Source organism: Pantherophis guttatus, chromosome 1 (genome assembly GCF_059756535.1).
Source record: "Pantherophis guttatus breed Tessera chromosome 1, ASM5975653v1, whole genome shotgun sequence".
Lineage (NCBI taxonomy): Eukaryota > Metazoa > Chordata > Lepidosauria > Squamata > Colubridae > Pantherophis > Pantherophis guttatus.
In genome coordinates, this window is record NC_142063.1 from 341,804,487 (window position 1) to 341,829,131 (window position 24,645).

A 24,645-nucleotide genomic window follows, 5' to 3' on the forward strand; every position below is an offset into this window, starting at 1 on the left:
TTAAGTTACGGGAACTAACTGCGTTAAGTGAGTAACACGATTTTTAAGTGAATCTGGCTTCCCTGTTGACTTTGCTTGTCAGAAGTTTGCAAAAGGGGACCAACCGTCATAAATACGAGCCAGTTGCCAAGTGTCCAAATTTTGATCAAGTGACCATGAGGATGTGCAATGGTCGTAAATGCGAAAAACGGTCATAAGTCACTTTTTCCAATGCCTTTGTAACTTCAAATGGCCACTAAACAAATGGTTGTTAGTCTAACCTATATATGGATTTTAAAAACGCTGTTATTTTTCTTGGACATTTAGCTGACTACTAAAATTTCATGCAGTAATTTGGACTATGTAAGTCCACCGTTAAACCTTGGTGTGCTGTTCCGTTCTACAAAACAAGTCAGAAGGTTTGTATTTGAATAGTAGTAGTAGGTCGAAGTTCACAGCCTATGGAAAAGCTGCTCAACCTCTCTTGGCAATATTTAACAGCATCAACCTTGAAAGATCTTTCTTGCTCACGTGATACTGGCTTTCAGTTCTGGCCTGCTGCTGATGGCTGCTTTCCTGCCAGGAATTGGAGCTGCCAAATTGGTTCGCTGCTGGTTCTGAGATTTTCTTCTGCAAAAAAAAATGAAGGGAGGGAGGAAAAGAGAGAGAGACAGAGAGAGAAAAGAAAGAAAGAGGAAAGAAAGAGAAAGAGGAAAGAGAGAAAGAAAGAAAGAAAGAAAGAAAGAAAGAAAGAAAGAAAGAAAGAAAGAAAGAAAGAAAGAAAGAAAGAAAAAGAAAGCCTAGGGTTACGGAGGAGGCATATCCTTCACAGCTTCATAGCTGTTTGATCCAGAAGCCACCTTGCTTATCCTCTGTCTCTTGAAAAACCCACAAGACAATCCATGCGTTCAGTTTTCTCTTGTTAATCTGTTACTGCTGTATAGTCTTACTCACACTCTGATACCAGAGCAGGCCTCTCGGTAATCCTCAACTGCAATTCAGGGCAAATATGCTCTTTGGTCACCAAACACGTGATAAGGGAGAAAGGACACATTCTTAAGATGCCGTAGAAATTTGCAGAGCCTGTGAGCACTCTTGGTGAACCTCCTTGGTGCTCATCTCTGTTTTCTTAGTTGGAGGAGCCAGCGTTGTCTGGAGACATTTCTGTGGTCATATGGCCAGCATGGCTATAAACCAAAGACGCACAGAATGTTGTCACCTTCCCACCAAAGTGGTACCTACCTGTGTTTCCCTGAAAATAAGACCCTGTCTTATATTTTTTTGCCACCAAAAAGGCACCAGGTCTTATTTTCGGGGGGGGATGCCGTCCACCGGCTCACCTCACTTGTGCGCGGCGCTTCTGGCCTCCTTTTCGCTGTCAGGAACTTCTGCAGTCGGCAAGGCTTTCCTGAAGACCTCTGCAGCCGATAACAGAGCTCCGGATCTATCCTCTGTTATCAGCTGCAGAGGCCTTCAGGAAAGCCTTGCCGGCTGCAGAAGAAAGTGTCGGGGTGTGCGAGGCCTGGCTGCAACTGTCCGAAGGTAAGTAGTAGGGCAGCTCCACACACACACCTATGCCCACCCTACCTTAATTTTTACCCATGCACCCAGGAGTGGGTGGGGTCTTAATTAGGGCTGATTTTGGGGGATAGGGCTTATATGGGGCACACGTGTGAAAATCAAGCTAGGACTTACTTTCGGAGTAGGTCAGAGAAACGGTATTTATCTACTTGCATTTGCATGCTTTTGAACTGCTAGGTTGGTAGGACCTGAGGCAAGGAACGGGAGCTCACCCCAGCATCCGGGTCAGGGGTGGGTTCTACTTACCTTTACTACCGGTTCGCAATGGGGCCGCGCGCATGCGCAGAAGCATTTTGATGATGTCAGGGTCGGTGGGCAGAGCCTCCCGCTGGTTTTACTACCGATTCTATAGAACTGGGGGCAACCCACCACTGATCCGGGTTTTGGATCCCAACTGTCAATTTTCCAGCTGACAAGCTCAGCGTCTTTCACAGCTGAGCCGTCGCGCCCGTAAATAACAAAGGAGGGATAAAATTAAATAAGTCGCTTGAATATGATATTATTTAGGGCCCATTTCAGGGTAGGAGAAGAGGGAGCAAAATTAATGATCTTAAAAATCCGTTCTGATACCAGAGCATGCTGTTGGTGCTGGAATTCCATTAAGATTAAACAACACTTTAACAAGAGCTATCGTCACTCCCCTGATCATGTTAATCTGTTAGTAAGCTGCTATAGCTCCTTCAAAAGGGGGAGAAAAAAAAAAGGATCCGTCTGGCATCTGGTTACCAGCCTGGAAGAGGCACTCATAGAAGCCCAAAAACGTATCTACTGCAATTTTTAAATTTTTTAAATTAAAATTATCATAGTATAAAATACAAACGAAAACAAGAAGAGAGGTGTAGGGGACAAGAAAAGAAGCATCGACTTACAACTTTTTTTAAGCACAGTAAAGTACCAAATAAAATTACAGGCTTTTTACTTTACCAGCTTACCAAATACTGGTCATCTCTCTAACCGCAAGCGATATTAATCACCAAAACCCAACATCAAGAGTGCCGATTAGATCAGTTGGTTGTTACAAACATGGCCAGTACATTTTTAGCGCGTGAGCCGTGGTGGGGCAGTGGTTAGAATGCAGCATTGCAGGCTGACTCTGCCCACTGCCAGGAGTTCGATCCTGATGGGGCTCAAGCTTGACTCAGTCTTCCATCCTTCCGAGATGGGTAAAATGAGGAGCCAGATTGTTGGGGGGCCATAGGCTGACTCTATAAAGCCTCTTAAGGAGGGCTGTAAAGCACTATGAAGCGGTATATAAGTCTAAGTGCTATTGCTAGTTGATGATGAAAGTGATAGTTTGCAAGAAAACAGCCAAGCTCAGAGAGTAAGAAGTAAAAAGCTGAGGCTGCGGTGTTACTATGAGGCACTTAAACGAATCAAAAATCAATCTTTTCCTTTTCTTTTTAGCCCTTTATCATCCAGTTCTTTCTCTTCCTTTTTTCCTCCCCCATTTCCCCCACTGTTTTTACTTTCTTTTGTCTTTTATATCTTGATAAAACTTAATAAAATGATTATTAAAACAAGAATGCAAGAGATCCTAATGATAAACTGCATTCTATCCCTCTCCCTGCATTCAGGTGCTTTCAGTGTGTGTGGAGGAAGAGAACATTATCCCGTACATCACCAATGTGCTGCAGAATCCAGACCTGGCCCTCCGAATGGCCGTCCGTAACAATCTCGCCGGGGCTGAAGAGCTCTTTGCCCGAAAATTCAATGCCCTTTTCGCCCAAGGAAGCTACTCGGAAGCAGCCAAAGTAGCAGCAAACGCCCCGAAGGTATGGAAAACATCCAAATGAGCCATGCTTTGTCTTTTCTGTTTTATCTACTACTCAGGTCTGAATCCTCAGTTCATATCCTGCCTGTTTCTTTTGGTTTGTTTTTCTGGCACTGGTGTACAAGTAGTCCTCAATTTATGGCCACAGTCGGGGGCCAGAATTTCCATTTTGCTAAGCAAAAGTCTATGGAGATTCTCAGTCTTCCAGGTAACAGTTGTCCCAAAGGTGCATATTTTTCAAGATGCAACTGGACTTTCTTGTTTTTCTTTGAAGACGTTTCGCTTCTCATCCAAAGAGTTTCTTCAGCTCTGACCGGATGGTGGGGAAAGAAAGGATTTATATTCCTTGCAGACAGCTGGTCATTTGCATTCTTTTAGAACAGAAGTCCCCAAACTTGGCAGCTTTAAGACTTGTGGACTTCAACTCTCACAATTCTCCAGCCAGTTTGGGGACCCCTGTTTTAGAGAGTCATTGAGGCCGCTTGGAGGTACACCAGACTAAAGTGCTGTTAAGTAATACCAGCTGCCTGCAATTACTGCAAGTTCAAATCTCACCAGGATCAAGGTTGACTCAGCCTTCCGTCCTTCCGAGGTAGGTAAAATGAGGACCCGGATTGTGGGGGCAATAAGCTGACTTTGTATAAAAAAGAACACCGCTTGGGAGGGAGCCCGAAAGCCCTACTAAGCAGGTATATACAAAAGTATGAAGGCTATTGCTTAACGCATTGTAAGCTGCCTTGAGTCTCCGAAGAAGGGCGGCCTATAAATCGAACCAATAAATAAATAAATAAATCTGTGTCCTCAGGTTTACCTGAGTAGGGGTGTGCTTACTCAGATGACCCTGAGGACACAAATAAACCTCCAGGGGGCCTCAACGACCATCTGAAAGAATGCAAATGACCAGCTGTCTGCAAAGAGTATAAATCCTTCCATTCCCCACTTCAGCTCTGTCAGAAAGCTGAAGAAGCTTCTTGGATGAGAAGCGAAACGTCTTCAAAAAAAAAAAAAAACCCAACAACCCAAGAAAGTCCAGCTGCCTCTTGGAAAAAAGCACCTTTGGGACAACCATGACCTGGATGGCTGAGCATCTCCATAGACATTCGTTATGGGGCTGTCCTTGCAAAAGTGGATATGTGACTTCTTGGCCATTGGTTGCAATTGCCCCAACTAAGTCTTATGCTTGTGGCTTGGAATTTATTATAATTTATTTACAACATTTATTGGCTGCCCATTTTAACTCAAGGTAACTCTGGGTGGAATGCACAATTAACATTGCCATCGGGTCTTTTTAATGCACTTTATGCAGCGCTGCAAAGTATTGTCTGGCTGGTGGACTTGAGAAAAAAGGTGACAAAATGTCAAATAAATAAATAAAAGTTCATTCTGAAACCAGGCAGGGAGGCCTTTACCATCCCCAGCTGCCTCCCTAACCAGCTGTGGCACATTCTGGGTCAGCTGTGCAAGGCTGGATAATAGTTTGACTGAGGACTTTTCAGCCATGGTAATGCAGTGGTCAGAGTGCAGTATTGCAGGCAAACTCTGCCCACTGCCAGGAGTTCAATCCTGACCTGCTCAAGGTTGACTCAGCCTTTCATCCTTCCGAGGTTGGTAAAATGAGGACCTAGATGGTTGGGGGCAATATGCTTTGTAAAGCACTCAGAGAGTCCTCTAAAGCATTATTAAGCTGTATATAAGTCTGAGTGATATTGCTATTAAGACATGAGGATTTCAGCTTCCAGAATTCTCCTAGCCGCGTGATAGCAAACCTATGGCATACGTGCCAGAGGTGGCATGCAGAGCTCTCTGTGGGCACATGCACTGTCACCCCAGCTCAGCCAGCTGGTTGTCAGGCTTCCGAGACGCGCATGCGCGCCAGCCAGCTGGTCGTTGGGTTTGCGGCGCTCTGGCGCACACGCCTTCCGGTTTGTGCACTCTGTGCCTAAAAGGTTCCCCATCACTGTCCTAGCCAGTATGCTAGGGGAATTCTGAGAGTTGAAGTCCAAATCTCCAATTTGAGGAACATTGATCTAAAGCTTCTGCAAATAGTTTTTTTTAAAAAAATTTTTTTTACTAATGTTGTTGGTCCATCTTGACTGATTTGCAATGGGTAGATGATGTATTTTATCCACCTCTTTTTTTTAATAGGGAATATTGCGCACTCCAGACACCATTCGCCGGTTCCAGAGTGTCCCAGCACAACCAGGACAAACTTCCCCTCTGCTTCAATATTTTGGAATTCTGTTAGATCAAGGGCAGCTGAACAAATATGAGTCCCTGGAACTCTGCCGGCCAGTCCTCCAGCAAGGACGCAAGCAGCTCCTGGAGAAATGGTTGAAAGAAGACAAAGTAAGTCATTTATTTAATAGGGCATCTTAGAAGATGGGGTATGCTTAGTGGTCACTGACAGCTAAAATTTCTGCTGGGTTCAGTCTCTCTCCAGCTGTGCAAAGAACACCCATCTGTCTCCAAGAAAATGGAAATGGTTTTAAGTTAAGGCCAGGTAGCTTCTGCTGGATAATTTTACTTTGGGATTGGTGCCATGGCAGAGAATAACAGAGTTGGAAGGGACCTTGGAGGTCTTCTAGTCCAACTCCGGCTCAAACAGGAAACTCTGTACCATTTCAGACAAATGGCCGTAGAATCTCTTCTTAAAATCCTCCAGTGTTGGAGCACCCATAACTTCTGGAGGCAGGCTGTCCATTGATTAATCATTCTCACTGTCAGGAAATTTCTCTGCTTCTCTCCTTGATGAGTTTCCATCCATTGCTTCTTGTCCTGCCCTCAGGTGCTTTGGAGAATAGCTTGACTCCCTCTTCTTTGTGGCAGCCCCTGAGATACTGGAACACTGCTATCATGTCTCCCCTAGTCCTTCTTTTCATTAAACTAGACATACCCAGTTCCTGCAACCGTTCTTCATGTGTTTTAGCCTCCAGTCCCCTCATCATCTTGGTTGCTCTTCTCTGCACTCTTTCCAGAGTCTCAACATCTTTTTTATATCTTGGCGACCAGAACTGGATGCAGTATTCCAAGTGTGGTCTCACCAAGGCATTACGAAGTGTGACTAATGCTTCATGTGATCTTGATTCTACTCCCCCTGTTAAATGCAGCCTAGAGAACCCGTGAAAAATGCCAACTCTCAGATGGCAGCTTCCTGGCAGCAACATATTAGGCATGGAAGACTTTGACTCCTGGCTGGAATTTCCTGGCAAATGAAAGGATAGGAAATTTGCCTTTCAGCTCTTCAGTTGAATTACGTAATGTTGTGCCCTTAAATGAGTGACCTTTCCCTCAAGTGTCAGTTGTTCCCAGCTGATGGACGATGCTTGCCTGCAAGCGTATTATGACTTCTGTCTAATGCCAACATAAAAATCATACACACACACACACACACCGCAATCTCTTAGTGGTGAAAATCTCAGAAGACACTTGTCCAAAATCTTGCGACACATAGAAAAGCTAAATTCATTATAAGACTCTAGTGCCCTGCACCAGTTTCTGACCCCCACGGATTACTATTTATCAAGTCTTTGTGATTCTGAACTTGAATCAAGATTTGAAATTTCCAAACATTTGGTACACATTTTTTCCAAACACTGGGATGTGGATGATGGGGCAGGAATCTTTAAAAACGTCTTTTGTTAATTGAGGCAACAAAGTTTTTTTTCTTTTTTAATTTGATTTATATGCCGCCCTTCTCCGGAGACTCAGGGCGGCTTACAGTGCGTTAAGCAATAGCCTTCATACTTTTGTATATTTTATACAAAGTCAGCTTATTGCCCCCACAAACTGGGTCCTCAATTTACCTACCTTAGAAAGGATGGAAGGCTGAGTCAACCTTGAGCCTGGTGAGATTCGAACTAGCAGTAATTGCAGGCAGCTGAATGATAATCACAGTGCTATCAGTCTGCTGAGCCACCAGGCCCGTTCTTCTTTTATCATCGATAACCATAGCCTTGGAATTATACCCCTCATTCAGAAATTGTATTGAGACCATGCTGGTCCTTATTTAATAAATAAATATTAAATATACTAGGCTTTGGCCTAATTGCATCCTAAAAGTATTTTTTCAGAGAGATTTTTTCTGTTACAGGATTTAATTTAATCCCTTTGCCTTCTGTTGGCCCTTATTAATAACTTAACTCCTTGGAGTCAAAGATTACTGAACTCTGCAGCTGGACTTCTAAATGTAGTTACCTCTCAAGAAAATGTATTAAAATCATCTAAAACAGGGAGCACGGGGGCCTCTGTGATTAGGATGCTGGGATGGAGGTTAGCAAGCTCATGTTCAAGACCCGAGTGCTGCCGTGGGGTGAGGTTGCGCTCCCATCTTTCTCGGGCAGGGTTGAGCTCCCGTCCTCCTGGATTAGGGTTGAGCTCCCATCCTTCTGGGGCAGGGTTGAGCTCCCTTCTTCCTGGATTAGGGTTGAGTTCCCGTCTTCCTGGGTTAGGGTGGAGCTCCCATCCTTCTGGGGCAGGGTTGAGCTCCCGTCTTCCTGGGTTAGGGTGGAGCTCCCATCCTTCTGGGGCAGGGTTGAGCTCCCGTCTTCCTGGATTAGGGTTGAGCTCCCATTCTCCTGGGTTAGGGTTGAGCTCCCGTCCTTCTGGGGCAGGGTTGAGCTCCCGTCCTTCACTCCAGCAACTGCCAGGGATATGAAAGGTACTCCCTACTGTGCAGCTCCTGGGTAACTGTGATGTCTCCGGATAATCATTTCAACCTGGAAGTGCCTTGGGGCTTCTGACACAAGTGCAAGCAAGCAGTCTTAAGATATTGCCTGCAGTTTACTTTTTGAACTTGATTTCTGGATTCAGCTCAATTTCACACTTCTCCCTCTCTCTTCTTGAAGACTGGGATGGGAAAAAAACCTGAAAAGAAAAGCCGAGTTCCTGAATGCAGGACTTCTTTTCATGACAAACATCCTTAGCTATTTTAGTTTTACAGTGAATGAGCTTAAGCAGCCACCAGCTTAAATCTCGATCTGCCTTCATTCTTGACTGGGGGTTTATCACTTGACCTTTTGGTGACTTGGATATCTCTTCTGGATGAGAAAGGAAAGTACAGTAGATATGTGGCTTTCTTCTTGGTTCGCTTGCGTGATGAGGACTAGCTGCATAGGGCACTGCCCTGTGTTTAATTTCGTTTCAACTATAGACATTGGTCAGAAGTGCCGTTCATTGTTTAACATCGTGCCGACATAACCCTTAAGACAGGGGTGTCCAAACTTGGCAACTTTAAGACCTATGGACTTCAACAACCAGAATTCCCCAGCCAACCATGCTGGCTGGGGAATTCTGGGAGTTGAAGTCCACAAATCTTAAAGTTGCCACAGTTGCACAATCCCTCCCATAAGATGTTCCTGCAATGCAGCATAAGTCCCATAGGAGTTAGGGGAAAAAATCAGATACTGTCCCAAAATGAATATTATAATTTGGAGGCTTCTTTAGGTTGCATGAGCCGCGGTGGCACAGTGGTTAAAGTGCAGTATTGCAGGCTACTTCTGCTGATCACCGGCTGCCAGCAGTTTGGCAGATCGAATCTCACCAGGCTCAAGGTTGACTCTGCCTTCCATCCTTCTGAGGTGGGTCAAATGAGGAGCCAGATTGTTGGGGGCAAGAGGCTGACTCTGTAAACCGCTTAGAGAGGGCTGCAAAGGACTGTGAAGCAGTATATAAGTCTTAAGTGCTATTGCTATTTCCTCAATTGCTTGTCACATTGACACACGTAGGAAAGCGTTTCTACTGCAATTTGTTTTATACATGCAGCATCCTATTGGATATTTAAAAAAAAAAAACAACTGTGAAATTCTTGCTTTTTAAACAGTTGGAATGCTCTGAAGAACTGGGAGACCTCGTGAAGTCTGTGGACCCAACATTGGCCCTGAGTGTCTACCTACGGGCTAACGTTCCCAATAAAGTCATTCAATGTTTTGCTGAAACGGGACAAGTTCAGAAGATCGTGCTGTATGCCAAGAAGGTAATTGGTTTCCCTGAAACCTTTTTTTTTTTGGGGGGGGGGGGGGGAAGCCAGGCCAAACCTGTAGCCACCACCATATCTTGTGGTAGATCCTGGTCATCTTTTGGTCAGAAGTCTTTAATCTTAATCCCTGTGTAAAATAGTCCATTGCATTCAGTGGCCGGTTCTGATTCTGCATCCAAGCCACATCTCTGTTGGAATTGATTTACAACACGTAGCTTATGAAGAACCACAACAGGAGGCCATACTTCTAAGTCTTTTTTAAGAACGAAAACCACAAGGTGGTAGGAACAGCACATAACAAACTGAAAAATAAAGTCTCGTAAGGCTGGTTCCGAGTATGACATTTTGGGGTGAGGGGTTGTTGGTGCTCTCTGAGCTTGGTTGTTTTCTTGCAGATGTTTGCTAGTTACCAATTTGGGTAATGAAAGGGTCTGCAAGAAAACAACCAAGCTCAGAGAGCATCAAAGGACCCCTCATTTCAACCCTAAATTATAAATATTCTCAGGGATGGGCTTCAAAAATTTTAGCAAGGAATTTTCTGCCTGATCACTGGGTGGGCGTGGGCATGGTGGGCGTGGGCAAGTTGGCCTCCTGCACCATGGTGGGGGGTGGCGTTTTTGCCCTCCCCAGGCTTCGGAGGCTTTCCTTGAGCCTCTGGGAGGGCGAAAACTGCCTCCCCAGGCTCCGGAGGCCCTCCGGTAGGCTGTTTTTCACCCTCCCTGAGCCTTCACATGCACCCTGCATTTACCTGCATCCAAAACGGGCTGTGTAGGAACTCCTGGGAGGGGCGGGGTGGGCAGGGCCAGCCAGGAATGGGATTTAGGGGTTCTCCGAACTGCACAGAAGCTTAGCTAGAGGTTCTCCCGAACCCCTGCGAACCCCCAGCAGCCTTTGTTGATACATCCTGTGGTCTGTGAACTCTGCTAGGAGATGAATTGGGTTGAGTTTTTTCAGTTTTCAGTCTAGAAAGGGACCAAGCCAAACACAGACAATCTCAGGATGCTATCACTCCAGCATACAAAATTGCAGCAAAGCTAACAAAATATTTCTCTTTGGGCATGCACACGCCCTTCCTAGGTTGGTTACACTCCAGACTGGATCTTCCTCTTGAGAAACGTAATGCGGATCAGCCCGGACCAAGGACAGCAGTTTGCCCAGATGTTGGTGCAGGATGAAGAACCTCTGGCAGATATTACCCAAGTAAGGAAACGTCTTGAAAGAGAGAGAGAAGGACATTTGGGTCTCTGTCCATTTGCTCCAGCAGGCTGCAATAAGTGGCTTTTATCGTATTTCCTATAGTCTTCACACTGTTGCATCTGAAGAAACATTAATTAAAAGTTTCACCAATAATCCTGTTTTCACATGGATGTTTCTGTCATTTCGAGTCATTGACCTCTTTGTTCTATGTGTAGCGTTGAGCGATGCTACCGTGTTTCCCCAAAAATAAGACCTCCCCCGAAAATATGCGCAGCCAGTCCCCGCCATTTCCTCTGGTTAAGGTTAGGGAGACAGAGCTGGAAATCAGGTAAGACAGCAAGAGGAGCCCAGTCTTGCTCCATGCGCCCCAAAATAATAAGACCTGCCCGAAAATAAGGCCAAGCGTTTATTTCAGGGTTCAAAAAAATATAAGACAGGGTCTTATTTTCCAGGAAACACGGTAGCAGGAAACTTGGGAGTGTTGCAATCTCAAAATTCAGAGCGTGTGTCCTGTTGCGAAGGTTACTAATAACACAGTAAAGGTGACATTAAGCAAACATGATAATAACCATTCTGCAGAGCATTCAGCATGTGGGAATGTGACGGTTCTTAACAATTTTGAGCCATAAGTAAGAGTGGTCGATAAACTCAGTTTGACCATAAATAGAATGACTATATAAGAGTTTGATGGAGTGTAAAATTTGGCAGCTGGCCATTTGTTCATGAGCAAAATGGTAGGTGATGCAGTCTTGAGGATGTTTGGGCCCCAAGTGAAAGACCAAGAAAGTGAGGGCTGCACAGATTGATTGATTTATTTATTGGTTCGATTTATACGCCGCCCTTTTCCAGAGACTCAGGGCGGCTTACAATGCGTTAAGCAATAGCCTTCATACTTTTGTATATACCTGCTTAGTAGGGCTTTCGGGGCCCCCCCTAAGCGGTGTTCTTTTTTATACAAAGTCAGCTTATTGCCCCCACAAACCGGGTCCTCATTTTACCTACCTTGGAAGGATGGAAGGCTGAGTCAACCTTGAGCCTGGTGAGATTTGAACTTGCAGTAATTGCAGGCAGCTGGTGTTACTTAACAGTGCTTTAGTCTGCTGTGCCACCAAGGCTCTTACGTTCTCCTGGCCTCATGTGGAAAGTGAAATCTCAGCGGTCATTTCTTGATGGACCCCCAGGCCCTGCTTGCTAAATCTTTCACTTGGCCTCTTGAGAACATATAGACCTCAGAATGTTCTCAAGAACATTCCTCTGATTTGAGGAGAACCTCAAGGTAATCTTTTGATTTCTGTAGGATTCTATGGCAGTTTTGCTTAAGCGTGGCAACTTTAAGCTGTTGCATGCCTGGCTGGGGAATTCTGGGAGCTGAAGTCCACCCATCTTGAAGTTGAGAGACACTATTGTACAGTATCAGGATTTGACACTAAAGGGAAAACAGGTTTTGTGAAAGACACTTGCATGTCGTTGTATATGGAGCATTTTAGAATTGAAGCCTTTAGCCTTTCATACGGCTGTTTTCCATTTTAAGCTCTCTATTAAGTTTGTCCCATGTTTGAAAAGCCCTCATTTTGTGTTCAAAATACATGCTTCAAATGCAAACAGAGGCAGGTTTGAAAGTTGAAAAGCTATTAATGAGATTAAAATATGAAATATTCAAATATTCAAATATTTATTCATTCATTCATTTATTTATTTATTTATTATATTTCTATACCGCCTTTCTCCCGTAGGACTCAAGGCGGTGTACAGTCAAGAAAAATATAGACACACAAACATCATAAAATTATGATGATTTATGAATTATGATGAAAAATATGAAATGCTTTACACACTAAAAATGAGAGAGAGATACAGTGTGCATTTGGTGCCTTAAGCGCGGATGATTTGTCTGAATTGGATAACCTTATATTGCTGGAATGTTTCTACAAGACTTTATCTGCCTTGGGTGAAAAGAATCTAAAGCAAATACTCTTTATTATTTTACAGATAGTAGATGTGTTTATGGAATACAACCTGATCCAGCAGTGTACAGCTTTTCTCTTGGATGCCCTGAAAAACAACCGTCCATCCGAAGGGCCTTTGCAAACTCGTTTGCTTGAAATGAATCTCATGCATGCACCTCAGGTAGGTTTTGCACCTGGTTCTCAAAAGTTTTCGATCCTATTTCTTGGTTCTTCTTCTCACACGGATTTGAAGTAATATTTGAATTCAAAGCTCCTATAAAGAAACCCTTAAAACAGGGATTTCAGTCCTGCTCATTCTTAACTTTTTAAAAAGAAAAGAGAACCATAGACCTCTTAACGCTCATCATTTCCCTGCAGGCAGAAGCTTCCAGTTTTATATGGAAGTTAAACTGATAAAACCAGGTGCCAGTAACTTTTATAATCATTATAACTTTTCCAAAAATTTGTTTTGAACTAAGGGTTCATTCTTTTTAAAATTAAATCTTATCAAAGTGAGTTGCAGTTTAAAAATTATTACAATTATTAAAACTAACACTTTGTGATTGCCATTTTGATAGGTTATTTAAAAAAAAAAGTTTCCCTAAAGTGGAAGCATTTTTGGGCAGTGTTCTTCTAAAATCATGAATGAGCAGGTTTGCAAATCTGTCTTGGTTTATTTATTTATTTATTTATTTTATTTTATTCAATTTGTATACCGCCCTTCTCCTAGTGGACTCAGGGCGGTGCACAGCCAGAACTAAAACACATGCCAATACAAAATTTAAAATTTTTAAAAGAATTACATGACTTTGGCCCAAAATTTAAAACATTCAAACTAAAACCCATTGACAATTTAAAAAGCTAAAAAAAAAAAAGGGGGGGGGGTCACGTCTTGGTTAAAAAAACAGAGCTGGCAATGGATACTGAAAAGTATTTATAACCAATTCTTATAACCAGCAGCCTTACTTCTGGAGGCTGCTGTGAGAGATTGTGGGGAGCTAGGAAAAATGATATGAGAGAGAGAATAAGCACAATAAGACCCAGTCTGGTCTTGTGGTTAAATTGCTGGACTGGAAACCAGGAGATTGTGAGTTCTAATCTGCTTTAGGCAGAAAAGCCAGCTGGTTACTTTGGGCCTATCGCTCGCTCTCAGCTCAACCCACCTGTCCGGGTTGTTGGTGTGGGGGAAATAATACCAGAGTTGGAAAGGAACCTTGGAGGTCTTCTAGTCCAACCCCATGATCAAGCAGGAGGCCTTATACCGTTCCAGACAAATGATTGTCCAACCTCTTCTTAAAAACCTCCAGTGTTGGAGTTCTCACAATCTCTGGAGGCAAGTCGTTCCACTGTTTAATTATTCTAACTGCCAGGAGATTGCTACTTATTTCTAGGTTGGTTCCCTCCTTGATTATTTTCCATCCAAATAGGAGGAAGGAGGAGTATTAGCTAAGTATATTCACCGACTTGAGTTATTTATAAAAATAATGAAGGCGAGATAAAAATATAATAATAATAATAACCGAGAACATAAAGGGCAACTCAGAACAGGTGACAGGAAAGCATTTTGGTGAGAAGCAGTTTGAATTATTCAGAGACTTAATGAATGGAATGGAATGGAATGGAATGGAATGGAATGGAATAGAATAACTGGAAGGGACCTTGGAGGTCTTCTAGTCCAACCCCCTGCTTAGGCAGGAAACCCTACACCACATCAGACAAATGGTTATCCAACCTCTTCTTAAAAATTTCCAGTGTTGGAGCATTCACAACTTCTGGAGGCAAAATTGTTCCACTTATTAATTGTTCAAACTGTCAGGAAATTTCTCCTTAGTTCTAAATTGCATCTCTCCTTGATTAGTTTCCACCCATTGCTTCTTGTTCTACCCTCAGGTGCTTTAACTATATGCATTAACTATAAATGATCCTGTGAAATTTGTTTTCCTGCAATTCTCGATGTTCAGTTTTCACCCCAAAATTAGCATTAAAATCCTCACCAAAGACTCACTTTCTTGAGTGTGCACATGGGGCTTGACAGGCGGGCTGTGAACACACCAGAGGTAGCCAAGCTTTAAATTCTAGCGGGGCTTCTTTGCCACAGTATTAAATTTACTTTTCCCAGTATTAAACTTAACCTCTTTTTGTACATTATTTTTTTTTCTTTTTTGTTGCCTATGGAGATTCTCATCCAGGTCATGGTTGTCCCAAAAGTGCTTTTCTCAAGAGGCAACTAGACTTTGTAGTTTTTCTTTGAAGACGTTTCGCTTCTCCTCCAAGAAGCTTCTTCAGCTCTGACTGGATGGTGGGGAATGGAAGGATTTATATTCTTTGCAGACAGCTGGTCATTTGCATCCTTTTTGAGAGTCGTTGAGGCCAGTTGGAGGTTTATCTGTGTCGTCTGGACATGTTTATGTCAAAATTGAATAGCCCTCTCTCAACAGAGGGGGAGGGATACGACATCATCTATCTCCAGTCCACAATACAGTCCTTTCAGCAGCTCCACATGTTGCACTACTCAAGTGGAAACACACCCACCCACACCCAGGACACAGACAAACCTCCAAATGGCCTCAACAACTCTCTAAAAGAATGCAAATGACCAGCTTTCTTTTGTTGTTGTTAGGATTGAAGGTACCCTGAAAATAAGACTTATTTTTTTTTTTTTTTGAACCCTGAAATAAGTGCTTGGCCTTATTGCCATGTGCTCAAAAGCCCGATTGGGCTTATTATTTATTGGTTCGATTTATATGCCGCCCTTCTCCGGAGACTCAGGGCGGCTTACAATGCGTTAAGCAATAGCCTTCATACTTTTGTATATATCTGCTTAGTAGGGCTTTCCCCCCCCCCCCCCCAAGCGGTGTTCTTTTTTATACAAAGTCAGCTTATTGCCCCCACAATCCGAGTCCTCATTTTACCTACCTCGGAAGGATGGAAGGCTGAGTCAACCTTGAGCCTGGTGAGATTTGAACTCGCAGTAATTGCAGACAGCTGGCAGCTAAGTGCTACTTAACAGCACTTTAGTCTGCTGCACCACCAAGGCTCATTATCAGGGGATGTCTTATTTTGGGGGAAACGGGGCAGGTATGGGTTCAACTGGAGGCAACCCACCGCTGAAACAGGGTATGTTTCTGTTCTGTTTCATTTTTTTTTTATTTTTTTTTTGGTTATACTGTTTTGTATTTTATTTTCTGTGATAAAACAATAAATTTAATTTATTTTTTAAAAAAAGATCTGTATCTCAAGCAAAATCTCCTCTTTCAGGTCGCCGATGCCATCTTGGGGAATCAGATGTTTACCCACTACGACCGAGCCCACATCGCTCAACTCTGCGAGAAAGCCGGTCTCCTCCAAAGGGCGCTGGAACACTTCACTGACTTGTACGACATCAAGAGAGCCGTGGTTCACACTCACCTTCTCAACCCTGAGGTACTGTGAAAAAGTGCACTTACCGTATTTTTTGGAGTATAAGATGCACCGGACTATAAGACGCACCTACCTTTTTTGGTGAGGAAAGCAAGAAAAAGAAATCTGCCTCTGCCTCCCAGCAGTTTTGCCTCGTTGCAGCCAACAGCCTGCTTTACTTTCATTTTTGTTTTCAGCATAGCTTGATTAGCACAAGGAAAAAAAATCTGCTCCAGCAATTTACCTCCTTGCAGCAAGCAGCAGAGGCCCTGCAAAACACTGCGAGTCGGGAGGCCGACCCAATCAACTTGTGGTAATTAGGCTATGCTGAAGCTGAAAGGAGCTGTTTCTCCTTGCTGCTTGCTGCAAGGAGATAAACTGCTGGGAGGCAGAAGCCAAAGGGTGGGGGGCAGTGGGGGGGGCTACATTCGGTGTATAAGACGCACCTAAATTTTCACCCCCTTTTAGGGGGGAAAAGGTGCATCTTATGCTCTGAAAAATATGGTATTTATTTTTACCTGTTAAGAACCTTCGATGATTTTCATGTTTTTATATGGTAAGCCACCCAGAATCGCTTTAAAGTCAGATGGGTGGCGAATAAAAATGGAATAAATTTAATTGCTATGCTGCACCTTATTATTATTATTATTATTATTATTATTATTATTTATTATTATTATTATTATTGGCGAATAAAAATGGAATAAATTTAATTGCTATGCTGCACCATATTATTTATTATTATTATTATTATTATTATTATTATTATTATTATTATTATTATTATTATTATTATTCCGCCCTTCTCCAGAGACTCAGGGTGGCTTACAATGCTTTTAAGCAATAGCCTTCATACTTTTGTATATACCTGCTTAGTAGGGCTTTTGGCAGTTCTTTATCTTATGAGTCTTGGCAGTCAGCAGCAGTCATATAACACAACAATCAAAATGTACACGGTAAATTAAAATGAAGTTAACTTAAAACCATCCAGTGTAATCTTGACAGCGTCATCATTCATTCCAAAGTCCCCTGGAATAATTCAGACTTAATCGGTTTCCAGAAGTCTAATAACAATGGGACTATTCTCATCTTTCAAGAGGAGGCTGTTTCAGAGAACTTTGGCCACATCGTTGAGAGATCAAAGTTCAGCTACATTTGGGAAGGATTATTCTATTTAGCAGTGGCAGTAGAGGTAGTCCTCAGCTTATGACCGCAGCTGAGCCCAAAATGTCCATTGCTAAGCAAGACAATTGTTAAGTGAGTTTTGCCCCATTTAATGACCTGTCTTGCCACAGTGGTGAAGTGAATCACTGTAGTTGATAAGTTAGCAACAGTTCACTTGTTAAGTGAATCTGGCTTCCCTCATTAACTTTGTTTGCAGAAGGTAACAAAAGGTGATCACATGATCCTAGGACCCTGCAGCTGTGATCAATACATGCCAGTTGCCAAGCGTTCTGAATTTTGATCACATGACTGTGGGGATGCTGCAATGGTCGTAAGTCTGAAAAACTGTCATAAGTCATTTTTTTCAGTCCTATTGTAATTTTGAATAGTCACTAAATGAATGGTTGTAAGCCGAGGACAGCCCGTACACCAAATGCACAAGCTTACATATTTAATTTATTTCCACCACAATCAGTAGAAATTTTTGTTGTTTACATCCAAGACACGGCAATAAAAGTAAAAGTAAAAATTATATGAAAGTATAAAAACAATCCAACCAAGCTTCAAAGTACAAGCATTCAATCCATAAGTAATGGCATTATTTTGCACCCCAAAAGTCCTCTGAAAAGAGCTTGGTTTTAACAGCTTCTGAAGTACCAGCACCAAGAGCCCTGGTGGTGCAGTGGTTAGAATGTCATTTTGCAGGCTAACTCTGCTCACTATCAAGAGTTCGATCCTGATGGGACTCAAGGTTGACTCAGCCTTCCATCCTTCCGAGGTTGGTAAAATGAGGACCCAGATTGTTGGGGGGCAAGATGCTGACTCTGTAAACTGCTTACAGAGGGCTGTAAAGCACTATGAAGCGGTATATAAGTCTAAGTGCTATTGTTATTATGCCAATCAATTCATTTAATCACACTTTTTTTAAAAAAAATATTAGTTTATAATATAGCATATGAAGAAAATACAAAAATAAATATAAATAAGAGCCTTGATAGTACAGTGGTTTAGTGCACCCTGTTATTAACACAGCTGCCTGCAATTTCTGCTGGTTCGAATCTCTCCAAGGCTCAAGGTTGACTCAGCCTTCCATCCTTTCTAAGGTAGGTAAATTGAGGACCCAGTTTGTGGGGGCAATAAGCTGACTTTGTATAAAATATACAAAAGAATGAAGGCTATTGCTTAACGCATTGTAAGCCGCCCTGAGTCTCTGGAGAAGGGCGGCATATAAATCAAATTAAAAAAAAAATAAAATAGGGAAAATAGGGAAGGGAAAAGTGAGGGAAAGAAAAAGGAAAAAATAAAAATAAAAGGCATTGACTTCCGACTTCCTTCAGTGCAGTAGAATAAGGCATTAACCTCAAACCTCAACTTTTTACTTTTACATAATCGTATAAACCAGCCATTTCTATAACAACAAACCTACCTCATCGGTAATACCTTAAATCAAAGTTTCATTTTTTTTCCACCTCAAGCACAAAGTCCAGAAGCGGTTTCCAAGTAAAAATAAAAGTATTTATATATATTTTTTGTCTTCGATCAAAACAGTCAATTTAGCCATCTCCATCAACTCCATCAATTTTTGCAGCCAATCATCCGTTGTGGGGATCGAGGTGACATTTGATCACAGTTAAATGGGCACCCATCTCACCAGAAGCGACTCTGTGCAGCGAGTTTCCATTGCTGATTCTGGCTGAGAATTCTGGGAGTTAAGATCCCATCCCAGCTGTAAAGCTTCCTATTGGGGAACACGGTTCTCACGCATCACCCCAGGTCTGCATATTTCTGCCATAACCATAAGAAAAACCGAGGTCCTTTCTAATTGGCTCCTTTCCCTTGCAGTGGCTGGTGAACTACTTCGGCTCCCTTTCCGTGGAAGATTCCTTGGAATGCTTGCGGGCGATGCTGTCGGCAAACATCCGCCAGAACTTGCAGATCTGCGTCCAGGTGGCTTCCAAGTACCATGAGCAGCTTTCAACTCAGTCGCTCATTGAGCTCTTCGAGTCATTCAAGAGTTTTGAAGGTAGGGCGGTTGGGTTCCCACGCCACACTCAAGTTCTGAATCCATACCTCTGACTGCCTTGGTTCCTTCTGGGTATCTCTTGGCCCGTTGAGATGAGCCACCTTGTCTTGAAGTCATCAGGACAAGTAGTTGTCTTGTCCTCTTCGGTTGGTAGAGACAAGATGGTGGCCATCACTGCTCAGTTGAAGTTGTCCTCTTTTGTCCCAAAGGTGCTTTTTCAGAAGGCAACTGGACTTTGTTTTTCCTTGAAGGCTCATCCAAGAAGCTTCTCCAGTTCTGACTGAATGGTGGAAGATGGAAGGGTTTATATTCCTTGCAGTCATCTAGTCGTTAGCACTCTCTCTGAGAGTTGTGGAGGCTGCTTGGAGGTTCCACACCCATTTGCACTGTTCAGGTGACCCTGAGGGCACAGATAACCCTCCGAGTGGCCTCAACGATCCTCAGAGAGAGCGCTAACAACCAGATGAGTGCAAGGAATATAAATCCTTGTGACTGCATTTTATGACAGTTTTGCCAAAAACGGGCATTTATTTACAGTTTTCAGCAAGACCGCTCTCAGAAGAAGCCATCGTTTATTCGCTTAATAAACACGTGATTCACTCATCCACCACTGCTACCCAAAAAAAGTTGTAAAATCAGTTTGGTCGCATGACTGACCTGTTGAATGTCTATCACATCATAAGGATAGTAATGGGCATGCTCTATTATTTTCGTATGTCGAGGACTACCTGTACAGAGGAAATGAGGTTGGAAAAAGCTGCTTTAGATCTCCTTTTGTTATTTCAGCATCAATGAGAGACTCACACTTAACATTTCCTTGAAAGCAATTGAATTGTGGTTGCAAGCAAACGTTTTCAGCACATGAAAAATCTGTTACACGGGGTCCTTAGTGCTCTCTGAGCTTGGTTGTTTTCTTTCAGATGTTGCATTACCAAACTAGGTAACTTCATCAGTGCACTATTAATCTAAATTCAGTAATATATTAATCTTTTAATGTAAGTTCACTAATATAAGTGTGGGTTCCTTGGTGCTCTCTGAGCTTGGTGGTTTTCTTGCAAACATTTCATTACCCAACTAGTTAACGTGTTCAATATAAAAGGAGAGCACAACTGCACTCCCTGCTAGCACTGATGATGTTACCTAGATAGGTCATGAAATATCTGCAAGGAAACAACCAAGCTCAGAGAGCAACAAGGACCCCTCATTTCAGACCTGAGCTACAAATATTCTCCTCTATCAAAATCCATTACTCCCAGCGCCAACGATTTCTGACAGATTCTTTTCATGATTACTCCTTTTCTTTTCCACTCCCTTCAAGGTCTCTTCTACTTCCTGGGCTCTATCGTTAACTTCAGTCAAGACCCGGACGTGCATTTCAAATACATCCAAGCTGCTTGTAAAACCGGCCAAATCAAAGAGGTGGAAAGAATTTGCAGGGAGAGCAACTGCTACGATCCGGAACGCGTGAAGAACTTTCTCAAGGTAACGGGATAAGAGTGACAGCCCCCCCCCCTTTTTTTTTTTCCATATTGGGACCTTACTTATACTTGTTCTGACCTAGGCTTCCTTAGAAATTAAAACAGCACAAACTTAGTCCCGGCAAACCTCTTTAATTCATAAGGCTGTAAATTACTTTCATTTACAGTCCGCAAGGTTTGATAAACAGTCTTTCAGGGGAAGGTTATCAACACCCACCTATCTCACGTGCAACGCTGCTAAAGAACTAATTTCCAGATGCAGGGCAAGGCCAAATTTGACACAGAGTAACAAACAGAATTTTCAATTCTTGAATCGGCCAGATGAACTAATTGCTTCCTGCAAAAGCTCATGTCCCATTCGCTTCTCTTTTATGTCTTATGGGAGGGGCCAATCCTCTCCAGGCCTTACTCCCAAGTCGACCCTGTTTTCTTAATTGTTCCTGTCTCCTGGCAGCTCTGCACATGCGCACACTAGGAACAGGCTCACGCTGTTCTTCTGCCTTGCTGATGTCAGACTCCGGAGACTCCGGAGGCAGCAAAGAACTACCAGATGGCCTTGGCCCCCTCTCTGCCTCCGACTCAGAGCCATCGTCCGAGCCTTCCCCAGACTCCAGGACTGGCCCACATTCCTCCCCAACCTCCTCACTGTCCAAATCTGCCAGCTCTGCTGGCCACTGGCGGGCCACAACAATACTAAAGGCCGTATTGGTTCTCTACATGGTGAGACAAATGCAGAGTTTTTCAAACTTGGTAACTTTAAGATGGGTGGACTTTGACTCCTAGAATTCTGGGAATTGAAGTTCATCCATCGTGCCAAGTTTGAAAAACGTTGGACTAGGAAAACGTTGAGGAAGAGCCTGGTGTTATTGAATCCACAGATGGGATAGGAATTTGTTAGCATAAAGAGCAGGTTGGACCAGTTTGCTTGGGGTGAAGAGATCCAGAATTCCATATTTGAACTCATAAAATAAAAGCTGCAAAGTTTTTATTTTGTTTTTGCAAGTTTCCAGGATTCTGTACCTTACCCCTAATTCATGCCTTAAATCTTAACTGATCTAGGTGACTCGTTTTTTTGATCAACTCAAGTCCAGCTTTCAGATGGTCAAATCTGAAAATGTGTCCATGTTTGGTTGCCAACCTAAGCTTGGTTGCTTTTTTTTTTTTAATTTGATTTATATGCCGCCCTTCTCCGGAGACTCATGGCGGCTTACAATGCGTTAAGCAATTTCTTGCTTTCTTGCAGACATTTCATTACCCAACTAGGTAGCATCCTCAGTGCACTTAAATCAGTGACACCTCTACTGTGGATGCCCTCCTTCCTGAATAAAAAGGGGAAGAAAAGGGTAATGATTCAACTCAGTTCTGAATTCTCACCAGACAGGTGCTGTTTCATTGAAAGGAAAAAAAATTTAGATCAGTAATTTGTGTATAAATCCTGTAAAGAGCTACTTATGAGTATAGGTAGTCTTTATGCACACCTGTAAGAGAAACATTTTGCAACTTGGACAGAGATACAGTATGAAGGATGTCTGAAGGAAGATGTTTCTTTTGTGGTGTCTTTGGTGCTCTCTGAGCTTGGTGAATTTCTTGCAGACACTTCATTACCCAACTAGGTAACATCATCAGTGCTAGAAGGGAGTGGGGTTTGCTCTCATTTTATAAACTAGTGGCTAGCTTGTCAGTATTGGTGGGACCCCACTCCCTTCTAGCTCTGAAGATGTTACCTAGTTGGGTAATGAAATATCGGCCAAAAAAAAAAACCAAAAAACAGCCAACCTCAGAAAGCACCAAGGACCCCAAAGCCTGCCCTACAAATATTCTCTTTTCTTGATTGTTTCTTCTGTTTGCTCTACTTTTCCCTGAATTCCGCAGAGGGACAGCGGGCAATCATCAGGTGATGGAGGGCTGCTAGAGATAGCTCTCTGCTCAAGGGACACCAGCATCTTGGACTAATTCAGAAGATCACTTGTGTTATTTTACAGGTGTTAATTTAAAGGGCCACGAGATTCCTGCTATACAGAGACGTAAAACTCTTGCTCTGGCATATGCAGCCATTATACACAAGGTTGCAATTGCCACTCACTCGGATTGTCTGGGGAGAAAACAGACAGAAGGGTTGGCATAGGTAGTTAGGGTTTCAAGTTCACTCAACCTCCTTCTTGGAGAGCAACGTAGAAATCATCGTTCTTTGTGTCCATCGTTTTCTGATCAGTCTGTTGTCTTTTGTGCTTTTTCCGGGTGTCTATGGATTATTCAGGACATGTACCAGGTAATTTCCCATTAGAGGCCTCGCTGATCAGCTCACACCTTTGGTCTCCACTCCTGCGTAGTGTTATGGCTGGAGAATTCTGGGAGGTGCAGTCCTAATGCAGCTGTAGGGCGCCAGATGGAGGAAACAGTGCATAGGTTAACTTCCTGGGACTGGGTCTCGAAAACAGTGCAGCGGTGTGGCTTAATTGGTAGCCTTGGCATATCATTCAATACAGGTAGTCCTCAACTTAACAATCACAGTTGAGCCCAACGTTTCTGTTGCTAAGTGAGAAAGTTAAGTGAATGTTGTCCCGTTTTATGACCTTCCTTGTTATGTGAATCGCTGCCGTTGTTAGGTTAGTAACACGGTTGTTAAGTGAATCTGGCTTCCCCACTGACTTTGCTAGTCAGAAGGTCGCAAAAGGGGGTCATATGATCCTGGGACATTGCAACTGTCATAAAAACGAGTAAGTTTCCAAGTGTCTAAATTTTGATGATGTGATCATCTGGATGCTGCAACGGTCGTAAATATGAACAACGGTCACAAGTTGCTTTTCTCAGTGCCGTTATAACTTTGAGCAGTCACTAAATGAACTGTGGTAAGTCAAGGACTACCTGTAGCCTCCAGTCTATTCCCACAGAGAGGAGAGGGACCTCACTTTTTATGAACTTAAAAACGTTTAATGAACAGGGTTGCCGATGGAGTTCCCTAAAAAAGAAAAAAAAGAAAAGATTTTGTGCTGAAATAAACTCAGATTCTACACAGAACTACTCAGATAACCACTATAAAAAGGCAACAAATCAATTTTAAACCAAATTAATTTTACTTATTTAATAGATACAATATGATATGATGCATAGAAAAATGTAGATTTGGTTAAATTTTAAAATTAAAAAACAAACAAACCTAGAAACCCAGACAGGGAATTGAAAAAGTCAGATCTGGATTTAAAAACGCAGCACTAGCAACCTTAGGGTGGAGTTATAAATTCTCCATTAAGGGACCATTGGGAAAAAAATCAGCTAAGGACATTTTGTCACAATCACTCCTTTGCCTAGAACAGGGGTTTGTGGACTTCAACTCTCAGAATTCTGGTTGAGGAATTCTGGGAATTGAAGTCCGTAAGTCTTGCCAAGGTTGGACACCTCTGGCCTAGATCGTGCTACATTGATTACGATTCAGGGATTAAAAAAAGTTTCAGCCCCCTGCTTCAAACATTTGGCTTACCAGAAAGAATCTCATTTAATTAAGTGAAAATCTTCCTTTCAAATGAAGGCAGTCTTGAGTATCAATTCCCAGCTTTTACCCATAACACATGTATTAGCAAGCAGAATTAGAGAAACATTTATATTTTTCCAGTTGGCAAAAATTTCCCTATCTGGATATCTGGGAATTGTTTAAACTCTGCAATTTATGAGCCTGTGGGAGGGGAAAAAAGCCGCCTGTATATCTTATTTCTTGCAATCCCAGAGTTCATCCTGCGCACTCAGTAATTGCTGCAGCTGATCAATACGATGTTTAGAATAGGCTTGTAATCCTTTGTCGTCTTGTGCTTTTGGTAAAACTCTTTCTGGAACCTTGAGCTGGCTGGAAAGCCTGGATAGTTTTAATATGAATGATCCATGTAAGAACTTGAAAAAGACTTTGAAATGTGTCCTTTTAAGGAGAGATTTGAATTAAGAGTTCAGTTGTTCCTGGCTAGTTGACCTCTTGGGCTTATCCATGCAAAGATTTATCACTTACTGTCTGGTTGCCATTTTATCTTTGCTATATTAGGTGTTTTTAAAAGATTCAGTGATTATTGTTGTCTTTTTGCTATAGAGCTGGGCAGCTCTAGACAGCCATTAAATCAATCAATCATCCAATTTTTGCTTTCTGTTTG

At 42.6% G+C, this 24,645-nt stretch overlaps 1 protein-coding gene across 2 annotated transcripts in view; it reads left to right on the forward strand.

Annotated features, from left to right (window-relative positions):
• The window catches only part of CLTC (clathrin heavy chain), a 115,328-nt gene that overhangs the window by 56,786 nt on the left and 33,897 nt on the right, over nt 1–24,645 (forward strand). For both annotated transcript variants that reach the window (XM_087889994.1, XM_087889990.1), the window contains exons 7-14: nt 3,135–3,332; nt 5,477–5,677; nt 9,150–9,302; nt 10,383–10,505; nt 12,492–12,629; nt 15,707–15,871; nt 18,854–19,034; nt 20,353–20,516. In XM_087889994.1, the coding sequence (XP_087746120.1) occupies nt 3,135–3,332; nt 5,477–5,677; nt 9,150–9,302; nt 10,383–10,505; nt 12,492–12,629; nt 15,707–15,871; nt 18,854–19,034; nt 20,353–20,516 (1,323 nt within the window). The remainder of the gene's footprint in view (nt 1–3,134; nt 3,333–5,476; nt 5,678–9,149; nt 9,303–10,382; nt 10,506–12,491; nt 12,630–15,706; nt 15,872–18,853; nt 19,035–20,352; nt 20,517–24,645) is intronic.